This window comes from Nicotiana tabacum, chromosome 19, assembly GCF_000715075.1.
Source record: "Nicotiana tabacum cultivar K326 chromosome 19, ASM71507v2, whole genome shotgun sequence".
Classification (NCBI taxonomy): Eukaryota; Viridiplantae; Streptophyta; class Magnoliopsida; order Solanales; family Solanaceae; genus Nicotiana; species Nicotiana tabacum.
The window spans coordinates 681,947-701,141 of NC_134098.1; the positions used below are offsets into that span (position 1 = coordinate 681,947).

At 35.3% G+C, this 19,195-nt stretch overlaps 1 protein-coding gene across 2 annotated transcripts; it reads left to right on the forward strand.

Annotated features, from left to right (window-relative positions):
- The first annotated feature begins 6,592 nt into the window (after nucleotides 1-6,592).
- On the forward strand, nucleotides 6,593-12,744 carry LOC107800476 (8-hydroxygeraniol oxidoreductase-like). Of its 2 annotated transcripts, XM_016623650.2 has the most exons (7): nucleotides 6,593-6,832; nucleotides 7,102-7,244; nucleotides 7,486-7,523; nucleotides 9,441-9,843; nucleotides 10,769-11,008; nucleotides 12,033-12,191; nucleotides 12,363-12,742. In XM_016623650.2, exons 1-7 carry the CDS (start codon nucleotides 6,796-6,798, stop codon nucleotides 12,471-12,473), a joined length of 1,131 nt encoding a protein of 376 aa, XP_016479136.1. In that variant the 5' UTR covers nucleotides 6,593-6,795; the 3' UTR covers nucleotides 12,474-12,742. The 2 variants fall into 2 exon arrangements, with proteins under 2 accessions (XP_016479136.1, XP_075095852.1); XM_075239751.1 differs by lacking the exons at nucleotides 6,593-6,832; nucleotides 7,486-7,523 and having other exon boundaries at nucleotides 7,110-7,244; nucleotides 12,363-12,744.
- The last annotated feature ends 6,451 nt before the right edge of the window (nucleotides 12,745-19,195 follow it).

Below are 19,195 nucleotides of genomic sequence, written 5' to 3' on the forward strand. Positions count from 1 at the left end.
TTCGTTGCTCTTTTTCTTTTCTTTTTGTAGAAATTTTTGTATTAATGTGTATAGCTATATATATGCATATAAAATATTAATGTGTACACCTTTTGTGTATAATTTTGGAGTGTGGCCCTGCCGGATCCTGCGTCAATACGGGGTGCTTCATGCACGGACATGTAAAAGAAACCTACTAATATGGCGAGTCATCACCTAACATTGGTGGTGACTCGCCGTATTAACTATGATCTTTTCTAGTAATTTGGTAAGGAGGCAAAGGTTGGGTAGCAATATCCAAGACCTGAATATCTTGCGAGTAGGGGTAAATCGATTAATCTTGTCTTCAGGCCGGATTTCTCTTTTGCCTGAAGCAATTCTTTTTTACTAGCTTTTTACAAGCTTAATAAAGGATAAATTAATAAAAAGAGAACGAGCGAGCTATTCTTACTCCATGTGTAAGACAAAGAAGTAAAAAGTGGAATCACAAAATCTTTGACTTTGCATTTATAACTATTGATAATATTGTTTTGTCCACTCTACCAGCAATATTGAGCTTATTCAATCATTGATTTTTTTTTTAACAGAAAGTTTATGTGTATACCTATATATATATATATAGATGCATGTAAAAGATACCTTGGGTTGCTGACTCTTTTCAGAATCTTGCGCACACGCGAGATATTTCGTGTACGGGCATATAAAAGAAACCTACTAATATGGCGAGTCATCACCTAACATTGGTGGTGACTCGCCGTATTAACTATGATCTTTTCTAGTAATTTGGTAAGGAGGCAAAGGTTGGGTAGCAATATCCAAGACCTGAATATCTTGCGAGTAGGGGTAAATCGATTAATCTTGTCTTCAGGCCGGATTTCTCTTTTGCCTGAAGCAATTCTTTTTTATTAGCTGTTTACAAGCCCCATGTAATTCAATATAAAGAAAAAAAAAAGAAATTATCCCTAATCCATATGTAAGACAAAGAAATAAAAAGTAAAAGGAACCATTAAGAAATGTTTGACTTTGCATTATAATAATAATATCAACATTTTGAAAGATTGGTCTTCTACTTTCTATTTTTTTAGTTTATGCTAGTATCCATCTCTCGAAAGTTTGAGGATATATAAAAGGACCTAGATTTTCATGATTTTTAGACGTTCCAAACTTTTGGTATACAGGTGTGAAAACAAAAATTTCTCAAAATTTTGTTCAAACATCATTTGAGTAAATTAATCAGACCTTTGTACTTTGAACTATGTCACATAATATGAAATGTGAGTAGTATGAATTGGTTAAATGATCTTGTACAAAAGGTAACATATAAGACATACCGTTAAATATTGTGATTTTAGACATGCTAGTCATTTGTAAGATGAAATGTTGTAACAAATACATGCTAGCATGAAAAATAAGTCATATAAATTGAATCGAGAAGAGTAGTTAAATGAGAGAGACCTAGATGGTAAAAACTTTTGTGCACCGGCTATTTATACCAAGCTATTAAGTACAAACATGTGTACTATATATCATTAAACCATCGTTAACTAATATGCATTTTTTATATGTGGGTAAATATTTACGGACCTAGCTATTGTTTCCATGACTTTCTTTTCAAAATTTAATTGTATCTAGCGAAAAGATTTTCTATGTATATTTTAGATTTGAAGTACAAATCGAAAATCTAGATTTGTGAAACGTTTGCCCCATATTTGGGGAACACTCATATAATTAATAGCACTATCAAATCCTTTCTCTTCTTAATTTAATGATTTGAAATTGATAGGTAGAATGATATTTGAAAGAAGAAAACAATGAGTTTTACATGTTTAATGTTTTGGCCCCTCAGTGGCCACTCCTTTTTAAAAAATTCATTTTAATCCTATTATTTTTTTAACACGTTTTAATAACTAAGCGCTATTATTACAGTCATGTACCTTTCTTTCAATTTTCAGCCACTATGTTTCTCGTGTCCGGGGGAGCCCGATTGTAGAATACTACGAATTCGGTTGAATCTAATAACTTTGATTTTGAGTTATGTATTTATTTTAAAATAATTTATTAAATATATATAAATTATTAAAATTAAATAACTTAAAATGATTAAAATCTTGAACCCATAAATTTAAAATCCTGACTCCACATCTGCTTCAGGTCCTTTTGCAATATATTATCCTTTTAAGTGAAAAAGAAACAAAAAGGGTGACAAATAGGATTATGTGAAATTTCGGATGATATTTTAATGATGACATACTCAGCGATATTCCATAAATGGGGTCTGGGAGGGTAGAGTGTATGCACCCTATCTTGTGTGAGATAGAAATGTTGTTGCTGATAGACCCTCGACTCAAAATATTTTTTAAAAAAATAGGTTTAAAAATATAAAAGTAAAAAATATATGATAAAAATATCTATAAAGAAAAATATTGACAACAATTAATAATCGACATACAATATTTGAGTGGACAAAATATGGACATGAGTTCGTGAAAATATAGCATTTTCTAACCTACACAGTCGTACTCATTTGTTTTTCATGTTAGGCCTCTCAATGTGGTCGCTTATGAATTTGCAAGAGTGAAAAAAGACTTGGTATTTTAATACTAAAGCTCACATCACTTTTTTTTTATTTAGAAAATAATAAGAATTGATACTCTCTCTATATATATATATATATATATATATTGTAACAAGTATTGATAAAAAGAAATAACTATTCATAACGAATTATTTTATTGTAAAATACATATTCACATGTTAAATTTATTATCCAAGTTTGCATTTTATGATATAAATTAAGATAGATAATGAAGAAGATCAATGGTGGAGCCACTTTTAGCCTAGAGCTAAATAATTTTTTTATATGTATTATCGTTGGATACTCTTTGCTTTTTCATGTATTTAATTTTTGTATTAATGCATTCGAATGTTTTTTTAAGTAGTTGGTTTATTACATTGTTTTTTTCATTTGCTTACTTTTCTCATATTGACATCGCCAACTTACAATCCTGTGTATCTTCTCCTATAACGAAGTGCCTAAGATATGTGGGACCAAGGTGATCTCTTGTTGAAGAATTTACACTGTCTAGTCCAATTAATTAAGAGAAATTACAACTAACACTAGGGTTGTTCAAAATGTAACCGTACATTGACCGAACAATAAAATTGACTTATTGATTTAATGGTATCGAATTATCGAAGTAATAATTGGTGAACGAATTGAGATTTTATAATTAACGGCTTAACGGTTTGGGGTCGAATTACTCAACTTCTTTATCAGATAAACTGTTAACCCGTTAAGAACTTTTATATTTACACTTTTATTTCTATGTATATAAAGTATTATTTGAAACCCTATATCCATTTCATTAAGAATTTATGGGGAGACCAATAAGGATGACACACAGTAAAAGATTTCTGAGAGGAGAGAAAAAAGAATTTTCGGTCCCAAGAATTATCATTTGAATTAATCTCTGTGGCAGAATAAGCCAAAACTGTTGGAATTTGAAAGTTATTCTTGTGAGGAAGTGAGTTTCCATGACCCTTTGTTTGTATAGTAGAATCTAGATTGATATCTTGAAAACTTTTTGTATCAGAAATTTTAATATGGCTTCATATACGTTCCCAGTTTCTTTGTTGCCTATATTATCCAGATTATGTTTCTATTTCTTATCTCTTCTTTTTGTTTTGTGGGGAGGACAAAATATTTAATCAGGTATAAGTTTCAAGATAAATGTTCACTATGGTAATTGAATACAATTCAAAGATGACATATCCTAAATTTTTTTTTTATCTCTAATTCTCTAATTCTTTTTCATTGTCTAATTGATTTAACCGATAAACCGTCCGATAATCGCTAATTCGTTACCAATCATTTGGACCAGATTTTGTGACTTTTTTGTTGGAGAATGAGCTTCAAACATTTAAAGAAGGTATGACTTCTTCGGAATCATTATTTTGAAAAGAGGCAGTCAATAGTGAAATAGAATCAATATTGAACAACCATACATGAGAATTGGTTGATCTTCCTCCTGGAAATAAACCTTTGGGTTCTAAATGAATTTTTAAGAGAAAAATCAAAGATGATGGCACTATTGATAAATTCAAGGCAAGACTCGTAGTCAAAGGGTATAGACAACGAGAAGGTCTAGACTACTTTGATACATACTCTCCAGTTACAAGAATTACGTCCATACAGATGTTAGTAGCATTAGCTGCAGTGTATGGTCTTGAAATTCATCAAATGGATGTTAAGACGGCCTTCTTAAATGGAGAGTTGGAGGAAGAAATTTACATGGAACAACCTGAAGGGGTTGTGGTTCCAGGTAAAGAAAAGAAAGTATGTAGACTTGTTAAGTTTCTTTACGGACTAAAACAAGCACCCAAATAATGACATGCGAAATTTGACCAAATAATGTTGTCAAATAGTATTAAGATAAATGAATGTGATAAATGTGTGTACATTAAAAATGTTCCAAATCACATAGTCATTGTTTGCCTATATGTGGATGATATGCTGATAATGAGTAATGACATTGCCAACATAAATGCTACTAAGCGTATGCTCAATAGCAAGTTTGATATGAAAGACTTGGGAGTTGCTGATTTAATTCTGGAATTAAGATCCATAAGACTCCTCAAGGTCTGGCATTGTCACAATCTCATTATATTAAGACAGTACTTGAAAAATTCAAGCACTTGAGCTTTAAAGTTGCAAAGACTCCAATTGACGTGAATCTTGCATTAGCAAAGAATAAAGGCCAAAGTATATCACAATTGAATTATGCTCGTGTGTTGGGATGCTTAATGTATATCATGAATTGTACACGACCAGATATAGCTTGTGCTATAAGTAAACTTAGTCGATATACGAGCAATCCAGGCCAATCTCATTGGATGGAAATGAAACGAGTTTTGGGATATTTAGAACAGACCCAGAACTTTGAGTTGCACTACAGTAAATTCCCTGCGGTGATTGAGGGATACTGTGATGCAAATTGGATCACCGGTTCAACTGATTCTAAGTCCACGAGTGGATATGTATTCACTATTGGTAGAGGAGCGGTATCTTGAAAGTCGTCCAAACAAACATGTATTGCCCGCTCTACAATGGAGGCTGAATTCATAGCCTTAGATAAAGCCGGTGAAGAAGCTGAATGGCTCCAGAATTTCTTGGAAGACATTCTATTTTGGCCCAAACCATTGGTACCAATATGCATACATTGTGATAGTCAAGCGGCAATTGGAAGGGCTGTGAGCGTTATGTATAACGGTAAATCTCGTCATATACGATGAAGACATAAAACCGTTAGGCAATTACTCTCTAGAGGAATTATCACGATTGACTATGTAAAGTCAAGTGATAATGTGTCGGATCCACTTACAAAAGGCCTAACTAGAGAGGTAGTTGAGAAATCATCAAGGGGAATGGGGCTATGGCCGAGAACAAGTCATTGTGGCGGTAACTCTACCTAGAAGACTGGAGATCCCAAGATCTAGGTTCAAGGAGATCAAACAAAGTCATTAATGACGGTTCAACATTGTCAAATAAAATTTTAGTCCGTTCTCGTGATGAGACAATGTTCAGTACCAAGGATAAAGCATTAAGGCTTTTTAATAATTTTTAAATTTGATACGGGGTATATCAAATAGTGTATCTACAGGATGACACGTTTAGGAATCACCTATGTAAGTGTGAAGTGTTAGCCGCTTCAAGGAGAACTTTGTAAGGCCAGTTCTCTACGCACTTATGAAACCATGCGGTGTTCATGACTGAAACGAACACAACAATGAGAACCAAAGACGGTTAAGGGTTGATTGTGTGACTTATGGTTGTCTAGGTATACACCAAAGATCGACAGTTCAAAGATATCAAATCTACCGATTGACCGAGTATATCCGACATAAGTTCACTACGGAAAGTTCAAAGGGAAATGAGGGTGAATGGGAAATGGAGGAAAAAATGAAATTTTTGAGTAAAATTTTAAGTTTCCCCCTCTTGACAATGAGACATTGTCCTATATTGGAAGAGGAAAAGATTTTTGATGGGTATATATATAATTGCTCTTCTTGTAGCTCTTAAAGAGTTAAGAAGAAAGCAAGCCTCGCGCCGTCGTCGTCGTCGCTCGCTCGGCTTCGGCTTCGGCTTCGGCTTCGGCTTCGGATTCGGATTCGGACTTTGTGTTCGCTGAAACACTGTGTGTGATTCGTTCTATTCTGGGAGGAAATAATCCATAACCTTGGGTACTAGGAGGGAATTAAATTCCTTAAGGAAACACTGTGAATTCAGTGGGCTCGAATTAATTACTGTTTCATTACGATAATTTATATTTCCCAGAATTATTGTTTACAAATACAACAATATTAGCGGGACTAACAGTTCTGTGCGATAGAGTCAACCCAGAAGACATTGAGGGGAGATTCGATTTCAGGTGGATGATCACCCTCCAAACCAACTGAGCAATCCCGATGGATCAATTTTTTTAACTAGCGAATATAATTAACTTTTTGCCGGTCGACCAAATTTGTAACTTCGTCCTTTTTTTCCTTCGTTCCAGAGATATACCAAGTGAGTACTAGATTAGTTGCCAACTTTCATTTGTATCCACAAAACAAATATGGTACTATTACAAAATCTTTTCTTCCAAAAAAGACATGCTTTTCTCATGCCAAAACACAAAACTCCCAACTTTAGCTCTGTTTAAATTCTCATAGCATTAGTTCCTTCACCAAGTCATTTGAACTAGTTATTTCAACAAGTCAAGTCCTCCTCCTCCTCTTCTTCTTCTCGAGTTCTCTCCTTTCTACTTCACCATAATAATGAATTCAGACAGTCACAGGGTCATTTCTTGTAAAGGTGAAATTTTCTCTCTACTTAATTATTAGGAAATAAAAAATAAAATATTTTTCTCTTCCAATGAGTGACAAAATCAGAAATTTTACTAAGGGGTGTTCATAATTTATAATATATATAATTTGACCTATATATACAACGGTATAATTTTCAACCAACCATCCTTGGCCGACCGAATGATTTCTCTACTTAGCGAGTAATTGGCTTTTTTTTTAAAAATTGTTTTGATAGTATATATTAATAGTTGATTTAATTTGCACCCAAAAATGCAGCTGCGGTAGTATGGAAATCAGGAGAGGAATTGAAATTGGAAGAGATAGAAGTGGATCCACCAAATTCCACAGAAGTTAGAATTAAGATGATGTATGCAAGTCTGTGTGGAACTGATGTTCTATGCTGCAATGGCTTTCCAAAGGTGGGTTTGTTTGCACTCTTCAAAAATATCAGTGTGCATGTAAGATCCTCCAAAAGTACTCGATGCTTTTTTGGAGGACCCGACATAGATGCGATAATATATTTGAAAAGTCCAAATAACGTAACCTATGACAATTTTTTTATAAGTAACCTTTGTCATATTACACACATATATTAATTTCTAACAATTATTTTCTTTCTTTCTTCCCTTTTTGGTTCTTTTTTGTTGTCTCAATTCCCAGCCTTTGTTTCCTCGCATTCCTGGGCATGAAGGAGTTGGGTAAATCTCTCTCTCACTCAACAAATGCAAACACATTTTTTATATTTTTTATTTTTCATTCAGTGTTCGGAAACTCTTATTTGGTCTCGATTAATCCAAAATCATGTCGCGTAATAAGGCTCATTTTAAAGGGGGAAGTGCTCCCTACTAAAAAAATAATTTCCATTCATAGGGATCGAAACCTAGAACTAGGGGTGTACATAGACCAGGTTGGTTCGGTTTTTATCAAAGCCAAACCAAACCAACTATATCGGTTTGGATTGGTTCGGTTTTGTCGGACTTTTCGTGGTTTTCGGGTATTTTGATACTTAAATATTATTTCAATCTTACTTTGTTAAATTTTTGATAAGAAAATATATGTTTAGTAAAAATATAAAAAATTAACAAACATATTATCTATTAAAGTATTCGTATGACAAAATTTTCTTAGTAACACATAATAGTTTTAGTCATCTGTCAATAATGTTTCGTTGATGTATACTTTTAAGGTTAACCGAATTTAGTAATTAAACATAAAAATCAATATGATACCTTAATAATAATAATCACTTCACATTCGAAAAAGATATAACAATTTAATAGATCTTAACATATGATATGAATATGGAATAACAAATTAGAGATTGGCGTGACCATACAATCAATTACTTAAGGCTAATAAATATAGAGCACTACATATATTATTAAATATTATATCCCGCAAGAGAATCCCAAATATTTTTAGACATTTAAAAAAAAATTATATATAAAATCTTAAAAGTATATATAAAAATTATATATTTATATGTCGGTTTAGTTCGGTTTTTTACTCAATATCAAATCAAATCAAACCTAGTCGGGTTATTTAATCGATTTGATTTGACTTTTCGGTTTGGTACGTTTTTTCCATTCGTTTTTAAATGATTTGTATTACAACATTTAATCTCATTTTTGTCTTGTACCCAGCGAGCTGCCGATTATCTATTTAAAGTTGTTTCATTGTGCTTTATTGATAAAGATTGGGTACTTTTTATGAATCAAAATCAATGTTAAACTATAGTACAAAGATCAAATTTTCTCATAACTAACTATTATTTATATGAAATTGTTTCTTAGCTAGCTGAATAGCAATCGCTGATCTAAATAATTACAAACCCAATCATGCATGCTCTTAAATTATTGTCATGTGTTACTTTTCAAAAATGACTTTTTTGGGCAAATCTTGCAAAACGATATAACAACATATACCCAAGGGCGTGACTTAGTGGTTAATAAAGTAGGTTAAGAACTATGATATCTTAGGTTCCAAATCTCAGCAGAGGCAAAAGTATTCGGTGATTTTTTCCCATGAGAATATTTACACAAATAGCTGGTCGAATTCACTATTTACCTTTTCTAGCCAATATACATCAATCATATAATGATTGTACACGATTATGTATATAATGTACGTGGATTATTCATATATTATACATACATCGGTTATTTTAAGTTTAAGCGCTTGGATAGGCGGTTATTTAAGTTAAAAAGAATTAACCCAAATAGCCGCTCACCCAACCGCTTAAATTTAAAATAGTCGGTTGAGGTATATATGCATAATTTATATATTATATGTGTATAATAATCAATATATAATCTATGTATATAGTTAGAAAAAGAAAACAATGAATATCTCTGATTACTTGTGTAAAGATCCCTTAAGTTAATTCTTCTATGTCGAGACCTTGGTGGATAGAGCTACCCGGTACTTATACTGGTGGAAGAAAGCAAGTACTATCTGAAATTAGTCAAGGTGCGCGCAAGCTGGTTGAACACCGCAACTATAAAAAAAATGTACTTAACAACATGAAAATTTCTTCCAAGTTAATATTGTGTATTTTTTAACTGAAATTCCTTTTTTTTTTCTTTTTATTATTGTTGTTGTTGCTGTTGCTGCAGTGTGATAGAAAGTGTGGGTGAAAAGGTCAAAATTTTGAAAGAAGGAGACATAGTGATACCACATTTCTTAGGAGAATGTGGAGATTGTCCCAATTGCAAGTCTAAAAAGTCCAATTTATGCCACAAATACCCTTTGAATTTCAGTGGATTATTGTTAGATGGAACATCAAGAATGTCAATTAAAGGGCAAAGGATTTACCACCATGTTAGCTGCTCAACATTATCAGAATACCTAGTTCTTGATCAAAATTATGTTATTAAGATTGATCCTAGGCTCCCTATTGAACATGCTGCTTTCCTTTGTTGTGCATTTACAACTGGATTTGGATCAACATTTAAGGATGTCAATATTGAAAAAGGATCAACTGTTGCTGTCCTTGGTCTTGGAGGTGTTGGACTTGGCGTAAGTATATTCGCTAAATAATTTCGTTATTATTTAATGACTCTATTATTATAGTTCCGAGATATATAACAACTTCTCCAACCAAACGACCCCTAAGTGTTCTGAATCTACACTATTAGGGCATAGACACCTTGTTCCAAGCGGTGTCACGTGACAACACTTTGTCGAATTATTTTTCATAATATGTATATATAAATAATAATTAAAAATTAGGTATAAATATAATAAATAATACCGCTTGTTGTTACAGTAATTTATTCATTTGCTCAATTCTTCAAATATTGGCACCACTTACTAAAATTCTCGCATATGTCCTTGAGTTTTTTGAACACTAAGTGATCGATTTTCCAAAAGGTAATAGTTTGTATTTAAAGTAAATTTCTCATTCCCCATCCTAACTAATAGCAAAAAAGGGGGGAACATTGAAAAGTAAAAATTTGTGAGAAATTATTTTAAATAATAGTAGCTTTGTTAACAAAAGCTACTGAGAGGGGAGGTATTTGTTTCCAAAGCCTGATCAAAACACTTATTTAGTTATTTGGTAGTTTATTTATAAGCTTTTTAAATATGCACGGATACTTCCAAAAAAATAACACTACCAATATAATTTAACATGTTATTTACCAATTACACTATCAATTGCTAATAGTATATACTTATCATAGAGATGTACCTATAGCCAATACTTCTTTTCTTTAGCCGAGGGTCTATCCAAAATAATGGTTTGTTATTGTTGTTGTTATTGTATAGAAATATATCTATAATTATTGTATTATAACCTGATTGTGTAAGTATCTTTATACTGTTAGTGTTTAGAAGGTAAACTCTTTTCTTAAATAACATGGAGTAATTCATTTCTCCCTTTTCTCTTTTTTCTTTTCTTACGATTTCTAAATTAAGGAAATTTTGTTTCTTGAAAATACAGGTAGTAGAAGGTGCTAGACAAAAAGAGGCAGCCAAAATCATTGGGATTGATATACACGAAATAAAGAGTGAAAAAGCAAAGATTTTTGGGGTTACTGATTTTATAAATATTAAGGTCAGTGAAAAATCAGTTTCAGAATTAGTTAAAGAAGCCACTGGTGGACTTGGTGTTGACTACTTCTTTGAGTGTACAAATGTGCCTGACCTTATGATCAATGAAGCCATTCAATCCACAAGAATGGTATGTTTACAAAACTCTCCAAAATATTATCAAATTTTACAATATATCTAGAGCGGAAATATAATTTTTCTTAAAGAAATTAAGTATAAGTTCTAGAATTTAGTAAAATGATTCGGCAGATCATATACTTTATGCTAGAATTTCAGAGGCTTTTTAGTAGGCGTTTGGAGATAAAAATTATAATTTTTGAAAAAAGTAATATTTGGCGATAAGTTGAAAAATTGTATTTGGAATTTGAAATTATGTTTGAACATGTATTTCACTTGAAAAATACTGCAGTTTTGTGACTGGGGAAAAAATTTCTAAACTTTTTGAATAAGTGGTTTGGAAAACTCATTTTCGATTTTTTTTAAAAAACTTGTAAAATTTTATGGACAAATACATTTTTAAATTTTTTAAAATTTTATTTTATGGACAAACGGGCTTTAAGAGAAAGACGGCAGTAGATTTTTTTTTTTTTTTGGCTCTAATATGACGTGAACATGGGAATTGCATTGTCGAGCAGAGGGTAAAAAGGAATTTGATATTGCAAGTTTGATGACCGAGAGGGTTGAAAAATTATTGATTGGTTTGTGCAAAAATATCCCTTTAGAGGCTCTTATATAAATTTGTCCAAAAATCTAATTATATAATAGCTACGCACACATCGTAAAAATGACACCAGATAAGCACTCAAAAGGGATGCTATTTAAAAATTAGCCAGCGTGTCCTGAATTACAGTTTTTCTGAACAACTTTTTGTCCTGAAATTAAGATTATTAGTTTAAAATTCAGGACAAAATAGTATTGGCTAATCTCTAAATAGCATTCCTGAGAATGACGTCCCCTAGGCATAGCTTAAAATCTTTAATTAAAGCCTCTTTAAATGCAGTTATGTACCAAATATGTTTGTATGTTACATTGTATAATTTCACTTTTGAAATTTAAAAACATAGTTTTTAATTTTCCATTTTGTAGTTAATTTTACTTTGTTTAAATAACTATGTTTGTGTGAGTTGAATAATATTGGGACAACCAATTATTAGGGTTATGGCACAGTGATATTGCTTGGGGCTGGACTTGAATTAGATTGGCAAATGAGTTATGTTCCTCTCATGCTTGGTCGGACACTCAAAGGATCCATCTATGGTGGCATTAGAACTCGCACAGACCTTCCATATATATTTGACAAATGTATTAACAAGGTACGAATACTAAAAAATATTTGCTATTTGAGAACGAGGGTTAAATCATCTAATTTTTAATGTAAATTTAAATATCATTTCATCTATTTTTTTAAAATAAAACTTATATATTTAAAGTTACGAATAAATTGCTAATTAATCTTGATTTGCGTACGCACTCTGAATATGCAGGAGATCAAACTAGATGAATTATTGACTCATGAAGTTTCACTAAACGATGTAAACAAGGCATTTGAGTACTTGAAAGAACCAAATTGCGTGAAGGTTCTTATTAAGTTTTAAGCTCTACAACAATAAAGAAGTGTCAGTTAAGGGTCTAATGAAAATAATCTCTTTACCTCACAAGGTAAAAATAAGGTTTGTTATTGTCGTTGTTGTTGTAACAATAATGTAATGTGGAGCATGATCAAGCTTGTACTGTTCTTTGCCTTTTTTTTCCTTTAGATATTTGTAGTTAGGATTTGATTGAGGATCATTTGACTCTGAAACACAAAGTAACAAGTCAATAATTGTAACGATTTGGCCGATCGTTTTGAGTGTATTAGCTCCGATTCCCTATTTACTGTTTCCCCAGTACCTTTTTCTGCTTATGTGACTTGCCGAGAGGTTTTGTTTTTGGGTTTCAGAGTGTTTTGGGACACTTAGTTCCTAAAACGGGAGTTTAAGTCTTAGAATTTTGACCGTAGTCGGAACTGTGTGAAGACGACTCCATAATGGAGTTTCGTCGGTTTTGTTAGCTCCGTTGGGTGATTTTGGACTTAGGGGCGTATACGGATTGTGTTTTGGAGGTCTGTAGCTCATATATGCTTGAAATGACGAAAATTGACTTTTTGGAGATTTGGACTGGTAGTGAAAATTTTGATATCGGGATCGGATTCCGATTTCAGAAGTTGGAGTAGGTCCGTAATGTTGAATATGACTTGTGTGCAAAATTTGAGGTCAATCGGGCGTGGTTTGGTTGGTTTCGGCATCAGTTGTCGAATTTGGAAGTTTCAAGTTCTTTGGTTGATTAAGGACATGTATGATGGGGCTAAGACTCAGGTTAGGAGAGTAGAAGGCGACTCTGAGCATTTTCCGGTTGTAATGGGGTTACACCAAGGTTCTGCGCTCAGTCCGTTCTTATTCGCCCTTGTGACGGACGCGTTGACACACAATATTCAAGGGGAGGTGCCATGGTGCATGCTATTCGCCGATGACATAGTTCTGATTGATGAGTTGCGAGCCGATGTTAACGAGAGGCTGGAGGTTTGGAGACAGGCTCTTGAGTCTAAGGGTTTCAAGCTGAGCAGGACGAAGACGGAATACCTGGAGTGTAAGTTCAGCACTGAGCCAAGGGAAGTAAGTATGAATGTGAGGCTTGATTCGTAGGTCATCCCGAGTGGAGGCAGCTCCAAGTACCTTGGTTCAATTATCTAGGGGGGAGAGGAGATCGACGAGGATGTCACACACCGTATTGGGGTAGAATGGATGAAGTGGAGGTTGGCATCTGAAGTCCTGTGTGACAAGAGAGTGCCACCGATACTCAAAGGTAAGCTCTATAAAGCGGTGGTTAGACCGGCCATGATGTATGGGGCTGAGTGTTAGCCTGTTAAGAACTCACATATCCAGAAGATGAAAGTAGCAGAAATGAGGATGTTGCGGTGGATGTGCGAGCACACTAGGATAGATAAGATTAGGAATGATGATATTCGGAAGAAAGTGCACGTGGCTTCCATTGATGACAAGATGCGGGAAGCGAGGCTTAGATGGTTTAGACATGTTCAGAGAAGAAGTCCAGATACTCCGGTATGGAGGTGTGAGCGGCTGGTTGTGGAGAGCACGAGAAGAGGTAGAGGGCGACCTAAAAAGTATTGGGAAGAGGTGATCAGGCAGGATATGGCGAGGCTCCAGATTTCCGAGGACATGGCACTTGATAGGAAGATGTGGAGGTCAAGTATTAGGGTTGTAGGTTAGGAGGTAGTTGAGTCGTGCCTTACTTCGTACCATTGTGGGACTAGCCATGTAGGATTTTTTTCTAAGATAGCTAGTGTCAATGTTGTATCTTACTATTTCGCTTTTTAGTGCATGCCCTATTTATTAGCTATCGCTTTTGCTTTGCATCTTTCTTCTGGATTTCATATTGTTCCTATTTTTCTTATGATTGATGTGGTGATACTAATATTGTTTTCCTTTGCTTTGCATCTTTTTTCTAGATTTCATGGTGTTCCTATTTTTCCTATGATTGTTGTGGGGATACTAATATTGTCTACTTTTGTCCTTTTGTCTTTTTTGTTTTCTTGAGCCGAAGGTCTTTCGGAAATAGCCTCTCTACTCCTTCGGAGTAGGGGTAAGGTCTGCGTATACACTACCCTCCCCAGCCCCCATTAGTGGGATTTTACTGAGTTGTTGTTGTTGTTGCAAGTTCTTTAAGTTTGAATCGGAGGATGATTTATAATTTTAGCGTTGTTTGATGTGGTTTGAGGGCTCGACTAAGTTCGTATGGTATTTTAGGATTGGTTGGTATGTTTGGTCGAGGTCTCGGGGGCCTCGGGTGAGTTTCAGGTGCTTAACAGATTGAGTTAGGGACTTATGCAATTGCTGGAGCTGCTGCACCTGGTGTAATCGCACTTGCGCACACTTTGGACCGCAGATGTGGACTCAGTCCCCCATAAGTGATTTCACACATGCGATGGAATTTCCGCATGTGCGGTACTGCAAGTGCGGTTGACGGCTCGCAGAAGCGAAACTTCTAGGCAGAAAAGAGGAAAAATCGAGGGTTTAATTCATTTCTTCATTTTTGGACTTGGGAGCTCGGGAATTGGCAATTTTTCGAGAGATTTTCAGAGAGAGCTTTGGGGTAACGATTCCTAACTCCTTTTTGGTTGTATTTCATTAATCTATAGTTGTTTTCTCTATTTAATTTCGGATTTGGATTGAAAAGTTGGAGAAATGGGGGAAAAGTTCCCTAACCAAATTTATGAGTCTTGATTGGGATTTAGACATCAGATTTGGATAACTTTGGTACGAGTGAACTCGTGAGTGAATGGGTGTTCGTATTTTGTGACTTTTACCCGATTTGGAGACGTGAGCCCTCGTCGACGTTTTAGGGCGAATTTCAGAATTTTTGTTAAAATATTGATTTCATTAATTAGATGAGTCTATTATGGTTGTATTCATGATATACAATTGTGTTTGGCTAGATTTGGGCCATTCAGAGTCAAATAATCGAGGAAAGAGCATTTTTACGGATTGATTGAGCTTGACTCGAGGTAAGTGACTTGCCTAACTTTGTGTGGGGGAAATTCTCTTAGGATTTGGGACTATTGTGATATGTGAGCGCCATGTACGTGAGGTGACGAGTACGTACACGAGCTAGTTATTGTAAAACCCGATTTTGTTTACTGAGCAGCAACCTGTTTTTCTTTTATTTTGAGTTATACCGCGTTTCTATGCTCCGGAAGTATCATGGTGATCCGGCTAATGTATTGGATTTCTGCTCAGTCCAATTGAACAAGGATATATCTTATGCTGAGTAGCTAGTGGCTATTTTAGACAAGTAGGTCAGAAAGCTAAGGTCAAAGAACATTGCTTATGTGAAGGTTCAATTGAGGGGACAACCGGTCGAGGAGGCGACTTGGGAGACCGAACAGGATATGCACAATCATTATCCTCATCTTTTCACCACTTTAGGTATGTCTCTATGCTCGTTCGAGGACAAACGATTATTTTAAAAGGGGGATGATGCAACGACCCGGCTGGTCGTTTTGAGTGTAATAGCCCCGATCCCCTATTTACTGTTTTTCCGTACCTTTTTCTACTTATGTGACTTGCCGGGAGGTTTTATTTTTGGGTTTCAGAGTGTTTTGGGACACTTAGTTCCTAACACGGGAGCTTAAGTCTTAGGATTTTGACCGCAGTCGAAACTGTGTGAAGACGACTCCGGAATGGAGTTTCGTTGATTCTGTTAGCTCCGTTGGGTGATTTTGGACATAGGGGCATGTCCGGATTGTGTTTTGGAGGTCTGTAGCTAATTTAGGCTTGAAATGACGAAAATCGAATTTTTGGAGATTTGGACTGGTAGTGGAAATTTTGGTACGAGTGAACTCGTGAGTGAATGAGTGTTCGTATTTTGTGACTTTTATCCAATTTGGAGACATGAGCCCTCGTCGATGTTTTAAGGCGAATTTCGGATTTTTTGTTAAAATATTGATTTTATTAATTAGATGAGTCTATTATGGTTGTATTCATGATATGCAATTGTGTTTGGATAGATTTGGGTCATTCAGAGTCGGATAATCGAGGAAAGGCCATTCTTACAGATTGATTGAGCTTGACTCGAGGTAAGTCACTTGCCTAACTTTGTGTGGGGGAAATCCCCTTAAGATTTGGGACTATTGTGATATGTGAGCGCCGTATACGTGAGGTGACGAGTACGTACACGGGCTAGTTGTTGTAAAATCGATTGTTTTTACTGAGCAACAATCTATTTTCCTTTTATTTTGAGTTATACCACATTTCTATGCTCCGAAAGTATCATGGTGATCCGGCTCATGTATTGGATTTCAGCTCAGTCTAATTGGGCAAGGATCTACCTTATGTTGAGGAGCCAGTGGCTATTTTAGACAGGTAGGTCAGAAAGCTAAGGTCAAAGAACATTGCTTATGTAAAGGTTCAATGGAGGGGACAACTGGTCGAGGAGGCGACTTGGGAGATCGAGCAGGATATGTGCAACCGTTATCCTCATCTTTTCACCACTTCAGGTATGTCTCTATGCTCGTTCGAGGACGAACAATTGTTTTAAAAGGGGGATGATGTAACGACCCGGCCGATCGTTTTGAGTGTATTAGCTCTGATCCCCTATTTACTGTTTTCCCCGTACCTTTTTCTACTTATGTGACTTGCCGGGAGGTTTTATTTTTGGATTTCAGAGTATTTTGGGACACTTAGTTCCTAAAACGGGAGCTTAAGTCTTAGGATTTTGACCGCAGTCGGAACTGTGTGAAGAATACTCCGGAATGGAGTTTCGTTGATTCCGTTAGCTCCATTGGGTGAATTTGGACTTAGGGGCATGTCCGGATTGTGTTTTGGAGGTCTGTAGCTCATTTAGGCTTGAAATGACAAAAATCAATTTTTTGGAGATTTGGACCGGTAGTGAAAATTTTGGTATGAGTGAACTCGTGAGTGAATGTGTGTTCGTATTTTGTGACTTTTACCCGATTCTGAGATGTGAGCCCGGGTCGACTTTTTAGGGTGAATTTCAGAATTTTTGTTGAAATATTGATTTCATTAATTAGATGAGTCTATTATGGTTGTATTCATGATATGCAATTGTGTTTGGCTAGATTTGGGCCGTTCAGAGTCGGATAATCGAGGAAAGGCCATTCTTACGGATTGATTGAGATTGATTTGAGGTAAGTGACTTGCCTAACTTTGTGTGGGGGAAATCCCCTTAGGATTTGAGACTATTGTGATATGTGAGCACCGTGTACATGAGGTGACGAGTACGTACACGGGCTAGTTGTTGTAAAACCCAATTGTTTTTACTGAGCATCAATCTGTTTTCCTTTATTTTGAGTTATACCATTTTAATGAGTATTAATCTGTTTTCATTCTTAATTGAGTTATTCCAATATGTGTAGCTATCATGTTTAGTCTAATATCGCATGTTTACGTGCTTTAACTGCTTACTTGAACTCTGTGAAGCATGCCTAATTGATTTTCCTGCTTTTTCCTTGTTCTTTATCAGTATAACCGTAGAAATCTTATTGTTAACTGTTGTATTTGTCGTTTGATCGGTGTATTTACTTTTGAGACTACGAAGTGGTTCCTCGGGAGTTCTCCCTGTCTTACATATTTACTTTGGAACTACGGAACGGTAATCCGGGAGTTCTCTCTGTCTTGCATATTTACTTTGGGACTATGGAACGGTAATCCGGGAGATCCCCTTGTCTTGCATATTTACGTTGGGACTACAAAATGGTATTCCGGGAGATCCCCCCTGTCTTGCGTATTTACTTTGGGACTATGGAATGGTATTTCGGGAGATCCCCCTGCACATTTACGTTTGGGACTACGAGACAGTATCTCGGGAGATCCCCTGTTGTATTTATGTGTATTGAGTTGTTACCTTCTATGATTTCATTCTTGTAAATTTCAGCCTTTATTTTTACTGCGGTATTACACTCTATCTTGTTTTATTATATATTTACCAGTAGGGCCCTGACCTGATTTTGTCACTACTCGACCGAGGTTAGGCTTGGTACTTACTGGGTACAGATTGTGGTGTACTCATGCTACTCTCTACACATATTTTTCGTGTGCAGATCGAGATACTCCTTATCAGCCGCACTATCAGTGAGCCGGGACAGCTTTGGAAACTTCAAAGTATATCTACCGCGTCCGCAGACCTCGGAGTCCCCTTCTACTCTTTCTCATGTCCATTATCTTCTGTATTTTTTTTTTGTTAGACTCTGATGTATAGAGACACTAGATTTTCCTTTTGTAGTTTGTGATTCACGATATTTTGGGTTTTGAGATTGCTGTGTATTTTTGAACAGTTAGTTGTTAAATTTATGTTTTTATTTCATTATTCCGCAATATTAGGCTTACCTAGTCGTAGAGATTAGGTGTCGTCACAACGTCATACAGAGGGGAAATTTGGGTCGTGACAATAACCATGTGCCCCTCCTTTAAGGTTGCAATCCATCACCCTCATATCTAGCTTATTCGTGGTTTCAAGGCAAGAGATGGTCTTCGGCAACCAATCGGGCTCGTGGAGCCGGCCAATTACCCTAACCGTGCCCTCCATAATAGAAGTATGTCGAAACTTTGATCTGTTTACTTCCTACTTTAGTAAGAACGAGATGAGGAGTGATCTTTTAATGGACCTCGGGGATCGACTTAAACCTGAAACAAATTCTATTTTTTATGATGAATAATGAACTTAGGGGTCATTTGGTATGTGGGATAAGCGATAACAATCCCGGGATTATGACCTCAACAAGCTATAGGTAACTGAAAGATGA

Excerpts from the sequence above, each read along its gene's own strand:
- LOC107800476 (XM_016623650.2), top strand. The coding sequence starts at position 6,796 with ATGAATTCAGACAGTCACAGGGTCATTTCTTGTAAAG. Across the intron at positions 6,833-7,101 it reads CAGGGTCATTTCTTGTAAAG|CTGCGGTAGTATGGAAATCA; the intron begins GTGAAATTTTCT and ends CCAAAAATGCAG. Across the intron at positions 7,524-9,440 it reads CCTGGGCATGAAGGAGTTGG|TGTGATAGAAAGTGTGGGTG; the intron begins GTAAATCTCTCT and ends CTGTTGCTGCAG.